This window comes from Engraulis encrasicolus, chromosome 20 (assembly GCF_034702125.1).
Source record: "Engraulis encrasicolus isolate BLACKSEA-1 chromosome 20, IST_EnEncr_1.0, whole genome shotgun sequence".
In the NCBI taxonomy this organism is placed as follows: Eukaryota; Metazoa; Chordata; class Actinopteri; order Clupeiformes; family Engraulidae; genus Engraulis; species Engraulis encrasicolus.
The window spans coordinates 4,719,364-4,736,445 of NC_085876.1; the positions used below are offsets into that span (position 1 = coordinate 4,719,364).

At 42.1% G+C, this 17,082-nt stretch overlaps 2 protein-coding genes across 3 annotated transcripts in view; both read left to right on the forward strand.

Moving 5' to 3' along the window:
* Nucleotides 1–12,985, forward strand: part of pef1 (penta-EF-hand domain containing 1) — a 24,670-nt gene extending 11,685 nt beyond the window's left edge. The window contains exons 5-6 of the mRNA XM_063185163.1: nucleotides 9,803–9,912; nucleotides 10,182–12,985. Coding sequence (XP_063041233.1) covers nucleotides 9,803–9,912; nucleotides 10,182–10,301 — 230 coding nt within the window. The 3' untranslated portion in view covers nucleotides 10,302–12,985. The remainder of the gene's footprint in view (nucleotides 1–9,802; nucleotides 9,913–10,181) is intronic.
* A 90-nt stretch (nucleotides 12,986–13,075) lies between these two features.
* On the forward strand, nucleotides 13,076–16,447 carry smim12 (small integral membrane protein 12). 2 transcript variants are annotated; one of them, XM_063186199.1, is made up of 3 exons: nucleotides 13,076–13,149; nucleotides 13,651–13,698; nucleotides 15,556–16,447. In XM_063186199.1, the coding sequence occupies exons 2-3, from the start codon at nucleotides 13,671–13,673 to the stop codon at nucleotides 15,804–15,806; spliced, it is 279 nt and encodes a 92-aa protein (XP_063042269.1). In that variant the 5' UTR covers nucleotides 13,076–13,149; nucleotides 13,651–13,670; the 3' UTR covers nucleotides 15,807–16,447. The 2 variants fall into 2 exon arrangements, with proteins under 2 accessions (XP_063042269.1, XP_063042270.1); XM_063186200.1 differs by lacking the exon at nucleotides 13,076–13,149 and adding an exon at nucleotides 13,185–13,264.
* The last annotated feature ends 635 nt before the right edge of the window (nucleotides 16,448–17,082 follow it).

Consider the following 17,082-nt stretch of genomic DNA (forward strand, 5'->3'; position numbering starts at 1 on the left):
CAGTATTGTGGTCATTTGGAACACAGTGTAGTCCCTGCACATGGTTAAATAGGTTGAATAACAAAGTACAACCAAAAACCTTCCATTCCCCTCCTAAAAGCAACATGCATACAGTGGCTATAAAAAGTCCCCTGTTCCAATGGCAGTTTTTTTTTTATTAAAAAAATGGCAGTAAATACGTTTTTCATATTTAATATAAACCATAACCTGTACAATGCTTTCTGGTGACAAGATTGTGGGGATACCTTACTTTTCCACACACAGTATTACTTTGTATGAGCACCCATCCACCAGGCAGATATCACACATCAGACAGACAGACACACACACACACACACACACACACACACACACACACACACATGCACAAACGCACACACACGCACTCTATCTGTCTTACATGGGAGGATTCATAACTTATTGCACAACCTTACACACATGAATAAATGCAAGCACACGCATACACACACACACACACACACACACACACACACACACACACACACACACACACACACACACACACACACACACACGTACTGTTGAAGTTTACCGTCTTGGTCTCTACTTCTTGCATGTTCAAAATCCGAGTCAAAGGAATCAAAAACTCCAAAAGCCAAATTAATCTATTTATTTTCTAAAATTACCAAATAACAAAATGACCACCACTGGTAATATCCAGAATACCAGCAATGGCCCATACACAGTAAACACTACAGCTTTCCAGAACTGCAGAGTCTACTACATAAAAATGACAATTGACAGCGAAAGCATTACGGAACGTTCCGGAGATCCTAACCTTCTCTCGCCCTGACCGATAACAAAAATTAGGACCTACTGAATATCCCCTATCTGTTGGTATTTATGGTTTGTGGGTGTATGGGTGTGGTTATGTGTAAGCAATTACGTGATTTGTTAGTTAACCCAGAATATGCCTAATCTGTGTCGATTGTAAGCTGCTGTCTTCATTTCCGGGTGGGCCTTGATTTCATCACTCTAGGTCTTCATGACCTCATCTGTGGACTTCCTGAGTTCTGTAAATTTAATCAAGCAATACACATACAACAGCACATTCTTTTGACATATTTGAGGGTCTTTGGCTCTGAAAAGATTGAAATCCAATGTTAGTCGTTTGCCCATTGTCACCTACTCCTGGCCTCCTAAAAAGGATTAAGTCAAATAGTTTCGCTTCTGAGTGACATCACTGTATCTTGTGTTCTAGAACGAATGATACTTCAAGGAGTTTGGTATGGACTTCAGACTTATTCAGAAAATAAGCAATCAGTTAATCAAACATCACATGACAGTTTTCAGCTTGTCTCACAACAATGTTTGATGAGTTCTGTAGGCTCTCCTAAAAGGAATGGGCAATTACTCAACATCTTCATCTCATGATTGGCACATGGGGTCATTGGGCCTACTCAGTGGTTTGAGTGCCCATCAACAGAACTCATTTATTTTAATGTTTTTAATCATAACCAAATATTGTAGAATTTCCTGCAAACACAAATGAATACCTGAACAACTTGCTGTAAGACAATGCATTATATTTCAGGACCTCAGAATCTAGCCTATTTTCCAACAGTCCCTTTCGTGAGGTCATAATTAATATGACCTCATCAAATTTGTTAGACCTCAGTGTTAGACTCTGTAACCAACATGACCACATAGCTTTCCTTGGTCAACTTCTCTTGTCCATTTCTGGAACCTAAGTTGCTCGCCTCAGAAACCTAGTGCAAAGAGAATACCACATCATCTGCTCATCACCCAATGTGTCATTGCACCAAGACATTATATTAATGTGGAAACCACAGTGAGTTCCATTGCCGAAGGCTGTGGAAAAATGTAAAGGGTTAGAAATAAAAACAAATGAAAACAAATATGTAAAAGACAAATTAAATAATTCATAATAACAATAATAATTATAAAAATCCTCCACTGCTGATCCTCCTGCTATAACAAAACCTAAAATTGAAATTTCTCCATTCAATACCACCAATTTCCGCAACATTGGGACCCCCTTTTCCACTACCAGTTCCTTGAGGTGTTATACGGCAGTTTCTTATTGTTAGGCTACGTTGAATGGTGGCGTCTCCTGTAGGATCCCGTTTCATTATGAAGCATCATCAAATACCACAATGTAAAAGGAAACATGTTAACGTTAGTAGGGTTAGTATTAGTGGTGTTAGTGATAGTAGTGCCCCGCATGCCTTTCCCCATTCTTTGCGCTTCCGCAAGCTTGTTTCAATGTAACCCTGTGCGCCTTTCCCTCAAGGTGAATATTGTGTGTAATTCGCTCAACGTGGTTCGGTATACTGCGCTCAATCGCTTTTGGAAGGAGCCCATTTGAATTCCTCATCTCCTGTCTCGTTGGTTCCTCTTCCATCTGCAACCTGTGTGGAGAAATCTGACATCAAAGTAGTTAGTTTATCGTAATATGGTTTATATTGCAACGTGCGAAATCTTCATGTTCGAACCTAGCGTTGGTCCAGGGCTTACTGTTTGCCTAGTTTCTTACTGACCTCAGCACCATGAGTCAGAGTGTTGACCCAGCTCATAATTGTATGTAGGCCTATACCAACCTTACCAATTTGCTCTTGGGCGTTTGGTCCAAATCCTTATGGGTATGCGTTCCACAATCCACCAATATGTCCAAGTTCATTGCAACAGTTTTTTTTTTTTTTTTTCTTTCAAACCACAGACCTTCTGCCAAAGTTTTTTTTTACCAGCCCGGAGACAACGGTCTCCCATTCATGTCCTCTACCAACCATCAGTGTTTTGGCCGCACGGCCCCCAACCTGTCCATCAGTTATTTTCAAATGGTCACTCGCATCAACGTCTTTTCCGAAGACGCCCTTTCGTGCTCTCTCCAAATCCTTTCCATATCGAACGTTCTCTGTGGAAAAAAAAAAATCCTTGATTTCCGATGTCCTTGTGAGAAGCTTGCACTGCTGCCAAACGTTCTTTGTTACCTTTTCCATAGTGAACCCCTGTAAAACCATGGCCTTGTTACCTCATTGCCGCATAAACCGCTTTCAATTCTTTACCAACCTCCAACTCTCAACAATGTGTTTTTCAAACAACCTTTGTTATCTGTCGTTATTTCCTAGGGTATGTATGTGATGTGTGGTGTACTGCAGTCTTTTCTCAAATCTCGTCTGTCTTAAGTCGAGTCCAGTGTCACGGTCGCACATGTAGGCCTAATATGCCTATCTCCCCCTTTCTTCTGAAATAACACGCCGTGTTGTTTCAGAAGAACCCACAACAATTGTGTAACCAGGTACACCGCGCAGTTAATGTCTGAACGGTAAGCGTAAAAAATCTTAATAATAAAAAATTAAAAATAAAAACCTCAAAATATCCATAGGTCTAAAGAGTAGGCCTATTCCTGTTGTGACAAACATAACAAACAAAAAAAAAAAATCATCAGTCAAATCAATGTACAGAGAGTATTGGGAAGGCCATCGTGTTTTTAGCTAATTATGTTTGTTCAGTCAGTATTGTGTACTCTTATACAAACTTTCGCGTGGTGTTGGGTAGACTATGTGTAGCTTATAATGCAATGTGTATAATTCAACCCCAGCAGCCACCCCTTCTTGCCCAATGTAGATGTAGGGTAAACAGTCCCACTGATTCCCAATAACTGTCTTAAACACGCCTGTGCGTATGTTTTCATCTTAATCAATGTTACGTGGTAGGGGTCAGATAAAAGGGATATGGGTGTATAAATGGCACCCAAGGGCGTCACTTCTGGTGTGAGTTAAGCAGTAGTGTTACCAAACAATGTTGACATAGTCTTTCAATTTTTCATAGGCCAGAAGGGGTCCCCCAACCCTTCTCCTTTGTGAGCTCTAGGTCCCAAATCCCCTTTGCGTATTGTCCATGGGATAGGCTTGCTCCGGCTCCAGTGTGCGCTTGTGCTTGTTTTTTCTCTGGTTTCAGCTTTGAAGTAGGTGCAGTGCCCTCCGTGTTGTGTAGGCATTCCACTGGCAGTCTCTCACTCAGTGCCCGGTCCCACTATAAGCAAAACACCCCCCATACATGACCCTACCTTGGGCATCGCTACTCCCTGTTCCCCGTCCTCTGAATCCCACCACGTTGTCCCTAACCCCTTAATGAAATTGGACCAACTTCAGGCTTGGATGAAGAATGTGTGACTGCTGTGTTGTAACATGAGTTGTATCAATAGTGTTTCGATTCCGTCGCTCTTTTGGACTCAGCTAATTGCAACTTAACTAGTTGTGCATGTGCTGTATCAGTGCTTAGTTTCTCTTCCTCACGTTTTGCACTATACTGTTTCATGTGGTGCTTGAGATGGCGTTCCCAGTATTCGGTGGTACTATAGGGCAAATTTGGATCATTTAACATCGTTTCTCGTACCGGCTTTGGGATTGCTTCTAGAATGGCCATTCTGAACATAGCAGTTTGCAGCTTGTCAGAGCTTGGATGGTTTCCGGCTATGTCTGTCCAAAATTCCTTACTTTTTGTCAAAAAATCTGTTAAGTTTTGTCCTTCTCGTAAAGTAAATGACAAATTTGCTATTGCTCCATCGGGCACTGGGTAGCGTTTACGCATTGCAGTGCCTATGTCAGTTGCGTATAACGCAAATGGGCATGAATCTGGCAAAAGGCTCGTTCTTGCTTCTGTTTCCACTATCTGTAATTCCCACGCGCTTGTTTGTTTACATAACAGTGCGCGCCAATCGCCAATCGTTATCTTTTGTGACATATAGCCTAGCTTTCATCAATTTGGACAACCACGGTGCACCCCTTTCGACGGGTGAAGGCATTTTTTTCCAGGATCGAATTCATGTCAGTAAAACTAAACGGCTTATAGCCTATTCATCCACTCTGTTCTTTTTCTCCACCGGATATATTCCAACTGTCTTGGTTGGGCCTTTACGTGAAAAAAAATATCCTTCTCATGTTCGTATTCGACCTTTGCACATGCACTCTCAAAAGTCCAAACAAACACACACACAAACAAACAACTGGCCAGTAGTCACACATTCTTCAGACACATATAGGGCCCATTGACATACAATGGCAGACAAACACAGACCACCTATGTAGTCTACATGTTAGTAAACACAAAGTGCGTATCCTGTGACATTGCTCACAGATTAAACAGATTCCATCTCTTTGTTTCTCCAATGAATGGCCAAGCAACGCTCTCAATATCTCCTCCCACTGTTCCGAAACAGTGATCCACCTCATTTTATCCTTCTCTCGTAATTCTGACTCCAAATTCAATACATTTCCTCCATACATCCTGCCTTCAGCAGAATGACCACTCATTTCGTACTCGCTAGTACGTTACTCACTTCTCAAACACTCGTGCAAACACGCTCTCACATACACACGGGTACCCGGTCCACACACTAAGGTTCACAGCTCAGTCCTGATATCAATAATTACCAGAGTGAAACCTAACCAAAAGAAAACAAATCAAAATAATAAAACAATAGGCCTATTCGTTGAACTCCAAGCTCAACAGCGCGCGGATCTCCCTGATGCGTATCAGTAACTACTTTGGGAGGGTCCCAGACCCTCCAGAGGTCCCAGACCTCTCCGATCCAGATCTCACTTACTTCCTGATGAACCCCAGGTTCTCCTCCAGTTGAGATTACTCGACCCCTTCTGTTTTTACCGGATTGAGGAAGCCTCGATGACCGCTATTACCAAATTTACCTTTCAGATATTTAATCTTCAAGGGGGAAACACCGAACTGCCCTCTGACTTCCAATAAAAGCCCCTCACTCTCAACTCGACCAAATTCACAACTGACGACCATCTGGACCGCAAAAAGTTCAGTTCACATTCAACCGTTCTTTCAGGGCAGATATTTCAACAACCTTCTGTCTAACCTCCAAGGTTCTTGTCTAGTTGAGATTCGCAGATCCCAGATCTCTTCGATTTTTAACAGATGGGGAAACCTTGATGTCCGCAATTACTTGTTACATAGTTAGATGGGCTATTTCGAACCCAATCCTCCCACGGGGAAGCACCAAGCTCCTCAATTACCTTACACCTGATAAAGCCCTCATTCCCAACTTAGACTATGTGCAAACCACAACACGTAATACAGTCAAAGACAATACCAAACAAACAAATAGGCCTAATGATGCTTTCGCTGTCGCCGTCAAATACAAGGAGGCATATGCAACAGAGTAGCAACACACAATTTGGAATAGCCAATCGCAGAATTTGATTTAACTGGTTTCTGCTTACCTGGTTGTGTGGCCACGATTTCGTTGTTGTCACCCGACTGCGATATCCTCCAGGAAAGAAAAAATGTAAATCCTATTGTGAAAAGTAAAAATGTTCTTCAAAAGAAAAAATATATTTTAATTCCTTTTGCTCGAATCACAGAGGACGGTCACCATGTTGTTGAAGTTTACCGTCTTGGTCTCTACTTCTTGCATGTTCAAAATCCGAGTCAAAGGAATCAAAAACTCCAAAAGCCAAATTAATCTATTTATTTTCTAAAATTACCAAATAACAAAATGACCACCACTGGTAATATCCAGAATACCAGCAATGGCCCATACACAGTAAACACTACAGCTTTCCAGAACTGCAGAGTCTACTACATAAAAATGACAATTGACAGCGAAAGCATTACGGAACGTTCCGGAGATCCTAACCTTCTCTCGCCCTGACCGATAACAAAAATTAGGACCTACTGAATATCCCCTATCTGTTGGTATTTATGGTTTGTGGGTGTATGGGTGTGGTTATGTGTAAGCAATTACGTGATTTGTTAGTTAACCCAGAATATGCCTAATCTGTGTCGATTGTAAGCTGCTGTCTTCATTTCCGGGTGGGCCTTGATTTCATCACTCTAGGTCTTCATGACCTCATCTGTGGACTTCCTGAGTTCTGTAAATTTAATCAAGCAATACACATACAACAGCACATTCTTTTGACATATTTGAGGGTCTTTGGCTCTGAAAAGATTGAAATCCAATGTTAGTCGTTTGCCCATTGTCACCTACTCCTGGCCTCCTAAAAAGGATTAAGTCAAATAGTTTCGCTTCTGAGTGACATCACTGTATCCTGTGTTCTAGAACGAATGATACTTCAAGGAGTTTGGTATGGACTTCAGACTTATTCAGAAAATAAGCAATCAGTTAATCAAACATCACATGACAGTTTTCAGCTTGTCTCACAACAATGTTTGATGAGTTCTGTAGGCTCTCCTAAAAGGAATGGGCAATTACTCAACATCTTCATCTCATGATTGGCACATGGGGTCATTGGGCCTACTCAGTGGTTTGAGTGCCCATCAACAGAACACATTTATTTTAATGTTTTTAATCATAACCAAATATTGTAGAATTTCCTGCAAACACAAATGAATACCTGAACAACTTGCTGTAAGACAATGCATTATATTTCAGGACCTCAGAATCTAGCCTATTTTCCAACAATACACACACACACGCACGCACACACACACACACGCACACACACACACACACACACACACACACACACACAAACATGCACATGTGATCAAGCAAATACAGCCACACTCATGCACGTCAATATATTTTATCATGCTTCTAGTGTAGGCTATTTAACCACACTGGTGTTTACCATGCAGTCAGTGTAAGTCATTTACCCATACCAGTGTTTGTCATGCTGGCTATATATGTTATTTGGCCAGTGAAGTGTATGCGTACACGCACGCACGTGCATGTGCGCACGCACGCACGCACACTTATACATACACATACACACATACACATACACATACACATGCACATGCACATGCACATACACATACACATACACACACAAACGCACCACAGCTTGTTTATCATGCGGGCCGTGCAAGTCATTTGGCCAGTGGAGCGTGGGTTTGCTGGAGAAGTATTGAGCGACTCCCATATCATCCCCCTTCATCCTCACAGGCTGTAATAAAACTCAGCTTTTTAAATCAATGGCACAGATTTAGCTTTTTAAATCAATGGGACAGGTTTTACGGCTTTAAAATGTCCTCGGCAGGACTTCTAAATAGCTCTAAAGGGTACTTTAACGGTTTATATAAAATACGGCTTGATATTGTGTTTGTGTTTAACTTTTATCTGTGGCCCAGGGGTGCTGTAAGGCTGTTAGCAGGCTAAGCAGCAGAACAGGCTTTAAAGGTGGAGATTTTTATTCCCAGGATGTATGCTGCTTACTCACAACCAGACATTTGTAGGTGTTCATCATGGAAATCTAACACTGTGGTCCGGTTCTCGATTCATCTATGTTGGTAATGGAAATATTTTCAGTTGCAGTTGGGGTAGGGAGTCTGCAAGAAGAGCACATCTTTGCGCCATCTGTATTCTACCTTTAAAATAAGTAGAACTGGTAAGAATAGCTGTTCTTGTTGAGAACATGTGGCTGGGGTGTCATGAATAGGTGTGTCTTGAAGCTCAATATTTTAGATCAAGTTTTATCTCGCCTTTTCCGACTGACCGAGAACCGTACCGTGACCAGTTCCCACACCTAATCTTGAACTGACTGTACGTTTGTGTGAACCAAAAAGTTGTTCTCAGAGTCCTCAGGTGTGTGTGTGTGTGTGTGTGTGTGTGTGTGTGTGTGTGTGTGTGTGCGTGTGCGTGTGCGTGTGCGTGTGCGTGTGCGTGTGTGTGTGTGTGTGATGTGTGATATCTGCCTGGTGGACTGTCCGTGTGAGTGAGTGGTGAAAAGATTGACCACATTACTCCAATTTTGAGATCACTGTATTGGCTCCCAGTGAGCTACAGCTACAGTTTGAATTATTAAATATGATGGACCCAGCTACCTACTGGATATGTTTCAGATGTACCGGTATGCACCAACTAGGTTACTAAGATCAATGGAGAAGAACTAGCTGGTAATTCCAAGGGTCAAAACAAAGTGTGGAGAGGCAGCCTTAAGTTGCTATGCTGGATTCAGCTTCCAGGCAGTGTAAATCATGCCACTATTCACCCACTCGTTATATAGTCACCCACTATCAATAGTTTTAAATCAAGACTCAATACTAAGCTGTTCTCAGACACCTTCCCTTATATTAGCAGCTCTAAATGTTCAAACTTTGATGTTAATGTATTTTTCTTTGATCTTTATTATTTATTGTCTTATTTAATTTTTTGTTTGTTTTATTTGATTGTTATATGTAATGTTTTCTTTCTCTATTTCTTGTTTTTTTCCCTTAACTTTTATTTTTGTGAAGTACATTGAACTGCATCTGTGTGTGAAATGCGCTATAGTCAAGTCAAGTCAAGTCAGCTTTTAGTAGCACTTTCTTCATATGCACAAGTCATACAAGGAAAATGAAATTACTTTTCTCTATATATATCTTGCCAAGACATAGACATACAAAGGACTGACATTCTACAGACTGACTGGTAACAATGAGTGATTAATAATACATACAAATGAACATTTAGTATTGGACATTTAACATGTAGTCAAAAAAGTAGGATAGAAATAGAATGGAAGACATTACAATAATAAGACAGTAATAATAGAGACATTAGCAATAGTTACAGTAAATAATAATAATAATAATAATAATAGTTATATACAAAAGTGGTAAGATTGGAGTAGCAGAATTGTAAGCAGCATGTTATATTGTCTTATTGTTCAAGTGAGGTAGTGCAGGAAGAAAGTCACATTGTGTGCATTTCAATAGAAAGGGTAATGTGGTTCTTTCTTCTATACAAATAAACTATACAAATGTGTATGTGTGTGTGTGTGTGTGCATATGCATGCGTACGTGCGTGAATGCGTGCATAATATTCTTTCTCTCTACTTTTGTCTTGTAGCGCTGTCCCAGATGGGCTATAACCTGAGTCCCCAGTTCATTCAGAAGCTGGTGCAGACGCATTCTCCTCGAGGGCAACAGGGGAACATGTACCTGGACCGCTTCATACAGGTACACGCACACACACACACACACACACACACACACACACACACACACACACACGCGCGCGCGCGCGCACACTGTCCACTTCAACCAGTTCAGCTCCCAAGATGCAGATTAGAGGTCATCTAACTACAGAAGTGTATGTGTGTGACTATGTGGGTCAGTGACGATTTTTTGGGGGGGCTCAGGCGTAAGGTGGGGCCACAGCTAATACCCTTAAATGAAGTAGTAATTGGTAATAAATGTACTGCAATGTGTGTGTACTCCTCCTCCAGGTGTGTTCCCAGCTGCAGACCATGACCCAGGCGTTCCGTGAGAAGGACTCCGGCATGACTGGCAACGTGCGCATGAGCTATGAAGACTTCCTGGGTGGCTCCATCAGGCGCCTCATGTGATGATGCCCTTACCCAAAAGATGGTGGTCATCGGCTGTATTGACCCTACCAAGATGGCCTTCCGAAACTGTCAGAATAGGTCTTAGACGTATATAATGTACATAAGCTGTGTTCATGATTGGTGCAGAGCGCTTGGAGCACTGTGGAGCACCCCAGGGGCCTATACTACAAAACTGGTTCAGGAGTAAACCAGGCTAAGTTAAGAGGTAAATCATCTAATAGATTGACCTCTTACCGTAACCTGGTTTACTCCTGAACCAGCTCCTTAGGGCCCTGGTCTCTAGAATACCTGATGCTGAAGGTTATCATCCAAAGATCTGCCTCAGCTGCTGTAAATCTGCTCAATCGTGAACACGGCCGTAGATGCCCATTGGCTGCTAGGTGATGTGCAGAATCACCACTGGCCCCATAAGAGCTGTTCCAAAATGATGGTGCAAAAAATACAGTGCAAAAGTAGAAGGCACACTTTAGAAACAAGTGGTGCTGCTTCTTCTGAAGGTATATGTTGCTCTGTTACCTTATCGTTTAAGAACCTCCAGCTGCCAATGTGGCATCCATGAACAGGTATATACTATGTCTATGGCAGGAGCCATCATTATCTACCTTACCAAGATGGCAGCCATCACATATCGACCTTGTCAAGATGGACATTGACAGCAATAGCCATCAGTTTTGACCTTCTCAGTAGCGGACTCCACTGTGTCTTCACACAAACCCACCACAGATCAGGACCAGAATCAGGCATCCCATCTCTCCAAAGTGTCGTTGGCCCTGTTTGGGATCTGTTTGCGCACATGTGCACTATGCAATCGCAATGTATTGTGGTCAGAGATTTCTAACCAAATGCATTGCAATTTCGTGCTGCGTGTGTGCATGTGTGCTGTGCAGATCTGCGTGGCCTGTTCCATCACAAACAGGCCCAATGTCTTGTCTGTCTGTGGGTCAAGATATTTAGGACCAGAGCACTGTTTTTCATGCACATAATTCTTCATTCAAGACTACATTATACAATACAATTTGAGGCCAAAGAAATAATGCAGTTTTCATTATTTCCATCATTCAACCCCAGCTAGAGCACTGGTCATAGTTAAGATAAATAGACAAGCAAAGACAGTGTTCTTGGAGTTGGTCTGTTGCTTTCTAGTTATTCCCAAGCGACCCCTCCACCAGCTACAGTAGCTTTCCATTGCCACTACCATTTACAACAAGATTGCCATTTGGTCATTTTAGTTGGAGGAACTCATCTTAGGAGCGTAAATGCAATAATGTTGGTTATAGTAAGTATTACTACTCATAGTAGTAATTTATGTTTACTTAGTTATGTAGTTTGTAGAATACTTAAATTACAAAGCTATGTAATTAATCATTCCAAAATTTTATTCAAGGTGCTGGATGAAAGCATCTTTTCAAAGCGTAACTTATGAGCTTGTGTACAGTATCATCTGTAAGCAAATCTATTGCCAACCATTCAGTACCTGACCGTACATAGCCACTTCACCAGATGACTATGTAGTTTAAATGTTTCTTCATTACATTATTATCATTATTATCATTATCACTCTATATGTGTTGAAAAGCTATTTTACACGCTGCATTAAGCTGTTGAAGACATTGTTTACATCCCCCATTTGGCTTTGTCATTTTATTGCTTATGTCAGTTTATAGCAGGTCTTCACTTATTATAATTGTAATGATGTCAGGAATCTCCTATGCTTATGGCATGTGCCAAACACTCTCAGTAACCTCTCTTCAGTCTGGCCTATATTATCACCCTCAAGCGCTTACTTCATATTCTACTGCAATGCATTGCGTGTGTGTGTGTGTTCATGTGCGTGCGCGTGTGTGTGCGCGTGTGTGTGCGCCAATGTGCCAGCGCCAGACTGGCATTCCACTCTCGTCCTACTGGACCATATTACCTTCAAGTGCTTATTTTAGTCCGCCAATCCTATTCAGCCTTAATGTTGGCCAATGTAAACCAGATGCATAAATTTACATAGTATGGAAGCTTCTGCAGATGCTGTTGTATATAGTACAATATGGGAGTCTATATGAAAGTGCCATTTATTCCCCAAAATGATTTCCCCTGCCCTGTGCTTCTATGTTGACTGATGGTGGTGCCATGAACAGAAGTGTCAACACTGGGTCCAAATGTTGCCACACATTTTATATAATAACTAAATCTGAATCAGCTGATTTCAAATATGGACTCAGATCAGCTACTCTTTGGAGCCACCTGTGGTAGAAGGACAATGTGACAACAAAGGTTTTACTCTCTGAACCCCGTTTTCCTCTTCAGTGCCACTCTTTGCCTTTTGCTTTCAAATGTAGGCAATATCTTTTTTTTTTTAAGCTGTTTGACCATCAGCAGCCTCATCAGCAGTCTGTATAAAGCACAACACAGCACTCATATCAAAATTGTGTTGGCTAACCATGATTAGGGTAGAAGGTATGAGTGTTTTTTGTAGAGTTAAGGTTAAGATTTATCTCAATCGTAAACCTTTGCAATCTCTAGGCTACTATATTATGTCGTATACTAAGTGTAGACCTCTGAACCTGTGAATTAACCTGGAAAATCTAAAAATGCTTTCTGATGTGCGTATTCTTTGACAATGTATATCCTTTGTGATCCTTGTGACTTGATTTGTACGCAATGTTGAAAAAAATAAACAAAAACATTGTCTATTATTTGACATTTGCCTGTTGTACTTATTTTCACCACTGGATGACGCTCAAGTTCAACTATCCTGATCCGCTTGGACCAACGCCAGAACGGCATCAGCAAACCATGTGGTTTGGGGGCGTGGTTCAATGAGGAAGTAGAACCTACACGTAACACATTTACTGAAGAGGTGAGTTTGTTGATTAAGGACCTTTTTCAAACGCATTATGGCATCTTTAAGTACTAACGAACACTTGAGGGAGTCGTGGTGAATTCACCTTCACAATGGAAGCGTTAAGAGCAATGCACGTCATTTCAAATAATTAGAAAAATAGCTTTGTTGCACTGTGAAACCAGAATGCTAACGTGAATGATGCAAGTCAACCTACAGCCCATCAGATTGACCGCTACATACCCAAATGTTTGGATGCCTTTAGTGATGACCTTGTAAACACAGCTTGTATGGGACATAAACACGTTAATGTATATTTTGGTGTGCTGTTAAAGTCACATTTCTTTACGAAGCAATTTGCCCTGTCGCGTTATTTACTGTCGTCGCGCGTAGGCTACATAACTTTCCCCCACAGCACAGTCATCTGACACGGCATTGAATGCGTTCTTGGGTGCTTGTGCGATTAACGGCATGACTGATCTGACTGCTTCTACGTTCTACTCGTTGTGTTCTCTGCAGACAACACCAGCTCTGCGACCATGTGGCCCGTCGTCTGGACTGCCATGCGTACCCACACAGCAAAAGTACACCGTAATGGATCCGCCCCGGAGTCCACCATCCGGAGGCCATCCTCCGGAACGGATCCGGTAAACGGGGCCGTATCGGCGTCCACTTGCACGCCGCCTATCATCCGACGCGGAGGCGTGGTGCGGAGTCAAAAGGGACCCGTTTGTCACCCGCAACGGATCCGCGTGCAGAAGCGTACCTCCGCAGTGAGCCCGGTTCGGAGGCGCGACATCCGATGCGGACTCATTACGTGTCCACTTATTGCATCCGTCACGGTTCCACTACTTTTTATCAGTTACGGACCCATTCCGGACTCATAGATGTTCCGGGCCGGGACCATTTTGGATCCGTGCTCATAAAGTTACTTTCTTATTATGCTATAATCCCAATAAACGAACACTAAACCAGTTAACCGTTACAAACAGCATTTAGATTTAATTCTACAGATAACACAGACCTGGCCTAGACACCGTTTAAATATTCTAAGAACCCGAAAAAAACACAACCTGACGAAGAACTTCACTCATCATGATTTTTTATTTAACTTGACATTATTTTTCTGTCTCACTGTCATGTTGAACAATCGCGTGTCGTGGCTGCCTTCTCTTCCTTCCCTCATCAGTCGACGGGGAAACATCACATCAGCGCTCCGATCTGAAAAGGCAACAGAGCTAAACTTAGAGCTTTCATTTAAATTTCGTAAGATGACAATCAGACATTGCATTGCATATGGAATGGACAACGCTCTTTCACATCTCTATCCCGTGACAGTAATGATGTTGAATATTATAAGATGTACAATGTCCTACTTACTCTTGGTCGTAAAAGCCGGGAGGCAGGCGGGCATCACAGGGTGGATTACAGCTGGCTAGCCCTGTCCGACCCAGAGGTAATTCCACCTGTTTACTGTTGCACAAGATTAAGAACAAATTCAGATATGTGTAGCCCAACCACGGACATCTGTATCAAACTATGAGCCCAGCTACTTCATTCATTCACCAATGACGGACAGCATATGGAAAGAGGGTGCAGTTCATGGATATTCATTCATTGCTAATAAATAATTAGCCTGGATTTCGTTAACGTGAGGAAAACATGATGCCACCGCTTTAGGATTTGTGCCGTTAAAAACACAGTTGGTGCCAAACCTGTTGAGAGCATCACCAATCCGTGTAAAAGTGTACCACGAGCCAAATTCAGACCAATATAACAGTTTCATAAGAGTATTTGAACACTTAGACCTACGTTTAACTTTACACAAGTTTGCTTCAGTCAACCGGTTTGCTAGTAGCTGGCTAGCAAGCTAACGTAAACAAGGCTGTTAAAATGGGCACAATGTAGATAATTTTTATTCAACTGCACTTCCTCCATGTATCGGATGGCATCATATTTTAACAGCATTTAGGAAATACTACAATAGCCAATGTAGTTCTCCATGTCTTTGAATGAATGAACTAGCTGTCTCGTTTTGAAAACAACTAGGGTTAACATACACTTTTTAAAGTCATAAAACAAAATCCTACGAAATATCAATAAGCATTGATAGTATAAAAGCTTCAGATATACTTTTTGTACCTTTGTGTATCACCTAATATAAATAAATCAATACTTACTGGAGAGCGCTGTTCGGTTGTGTCTGCCCCCAACAAAAACTGTACCAACGTCCGTTAGATTTTACAGCGCGTCCGCGTTTGTGAATCAGATATGGATGCGATTATGGTCCGCGTTTTGACAGTAGAATTTGGGGCGGCGCACGGTGGCGACCCTGATCCACCAAGTGGAACCCAAAGGAATGTGACAGTGACACGGATGTGGTGACTTGAACGCGGCTCCGCATCGGAGTCCTCTGCTGTGTGGGTACCTACGCCCCGTATGTGACCTTCCCTGTGGCGCTGGTAGTCGGGGCGGTAGGCTACCACCTGGAGTGGTTCATACGGGGAACCCCGACCACCAAGCAGGAGGAGAGGGGGATCCACGAGATGCGGGAGGAGCGGAGACTTGCGGAGCTGGCGGGTCGGGATAGTACGGAGGTGATTAGTCTGAAGGAACGGGTGGAGTTCACACCACGGGCAGTGCTGGAGAGAAACAGACCGGCGGAGAAGAGTTGAACAGAGGTGGTGTTGAAATGAACCCCCTCCCCACTCCGTGGAGCCAAAGAGGGAAATAATTTGAACTGACTTTAGTGTCATCTTCTCAATCACTTGCGCTTCACATCAATGATGCCATCCATCCCTTGTGGACATAAGAATATTGGTACTGTATGGGACACTTGACTGTGAATGGGCTTGGAGAGTGTGGTTGTTGAATTGTAATGTATGTCTTATATGCTGTAAATGATAAATTAGGGACACACTACACAAGCATAGGCCTACAGACAGTCTCAGAATACGCATCAAGTCCACCAGTCTGAAAAGCGTTACCAAACCAGCACATTTTATTTAAAAATCCTTGAATGTAAGTGTAAAGAGGTTTGGAGTTTCATTTTCTTTATGGCATGGAAGAGTTGGGCCTACAGTTTTTTTCTGGAATCTGTGTGTCTACATTTTTAACTAGACAGACCCAGCTCTGTCTTCTCTGGAACTGGAAATGTCCAAGTTAACTGGGTGTTAACTTAACTTGATCCTGTTATAATGTGATGATGATCCATGTGTGCTTGTTTTGAGTGCCTTGAAGAGAGATGTTTATATTGTAATTGACTGACATCAAATGCAATATGTTATAGAATAAAAACAAAGTATTATAAATGAAACCCCTATTTATTTATTTGAAAATAGAAAATTTTAATACAGCACAACCTGCTTGGCAAAGTGACGTCTCCTTTTGTAAATATGACACTATAATTCTTGCACACTATGCATTCATATTCATAAAATATGGCCAAATATGCTAATACCTACATCTTTATAACATACAGTGTTAAAGCTGGGTTATAGGTTACTTGGCGTCAGCCTGCACCTGAGCATGAGATACATTTTTTAATTTTATCGACCACCTCAGTGAGTGAATTAAAACAATGAGTGCCTTCCCCTCATTGCCCCTTGCGATAGGTATATGCCTCTCTCCCTCTATCTCGTTTTCATGTTATGAGCCCTTCCATCCCTCCACCCCTCTTTCTCCCTCACCATCCACCCTCTCTCTCTTTCTCTCGCTCTCTCTCTCTCCTCACTGGCCCTTCGGTGCAGAGTGTTGTGGTGTGTGTGTTTGGTGTTGTCTTTGATTAATAGGAGTGCATAGTGGGCTCTCTGTGGCCCCAGGGGTGCACTCCATAAAAAGCTGCCTGCACCTCACTGCCAGAGATGGAAAAGTAGAAATGGTGAGAGAAGGACGACAAAGAGAGAAGGAGGAATAGAGAATGGAAAGTGGAGAAAGGGAAAGATGGAGCAG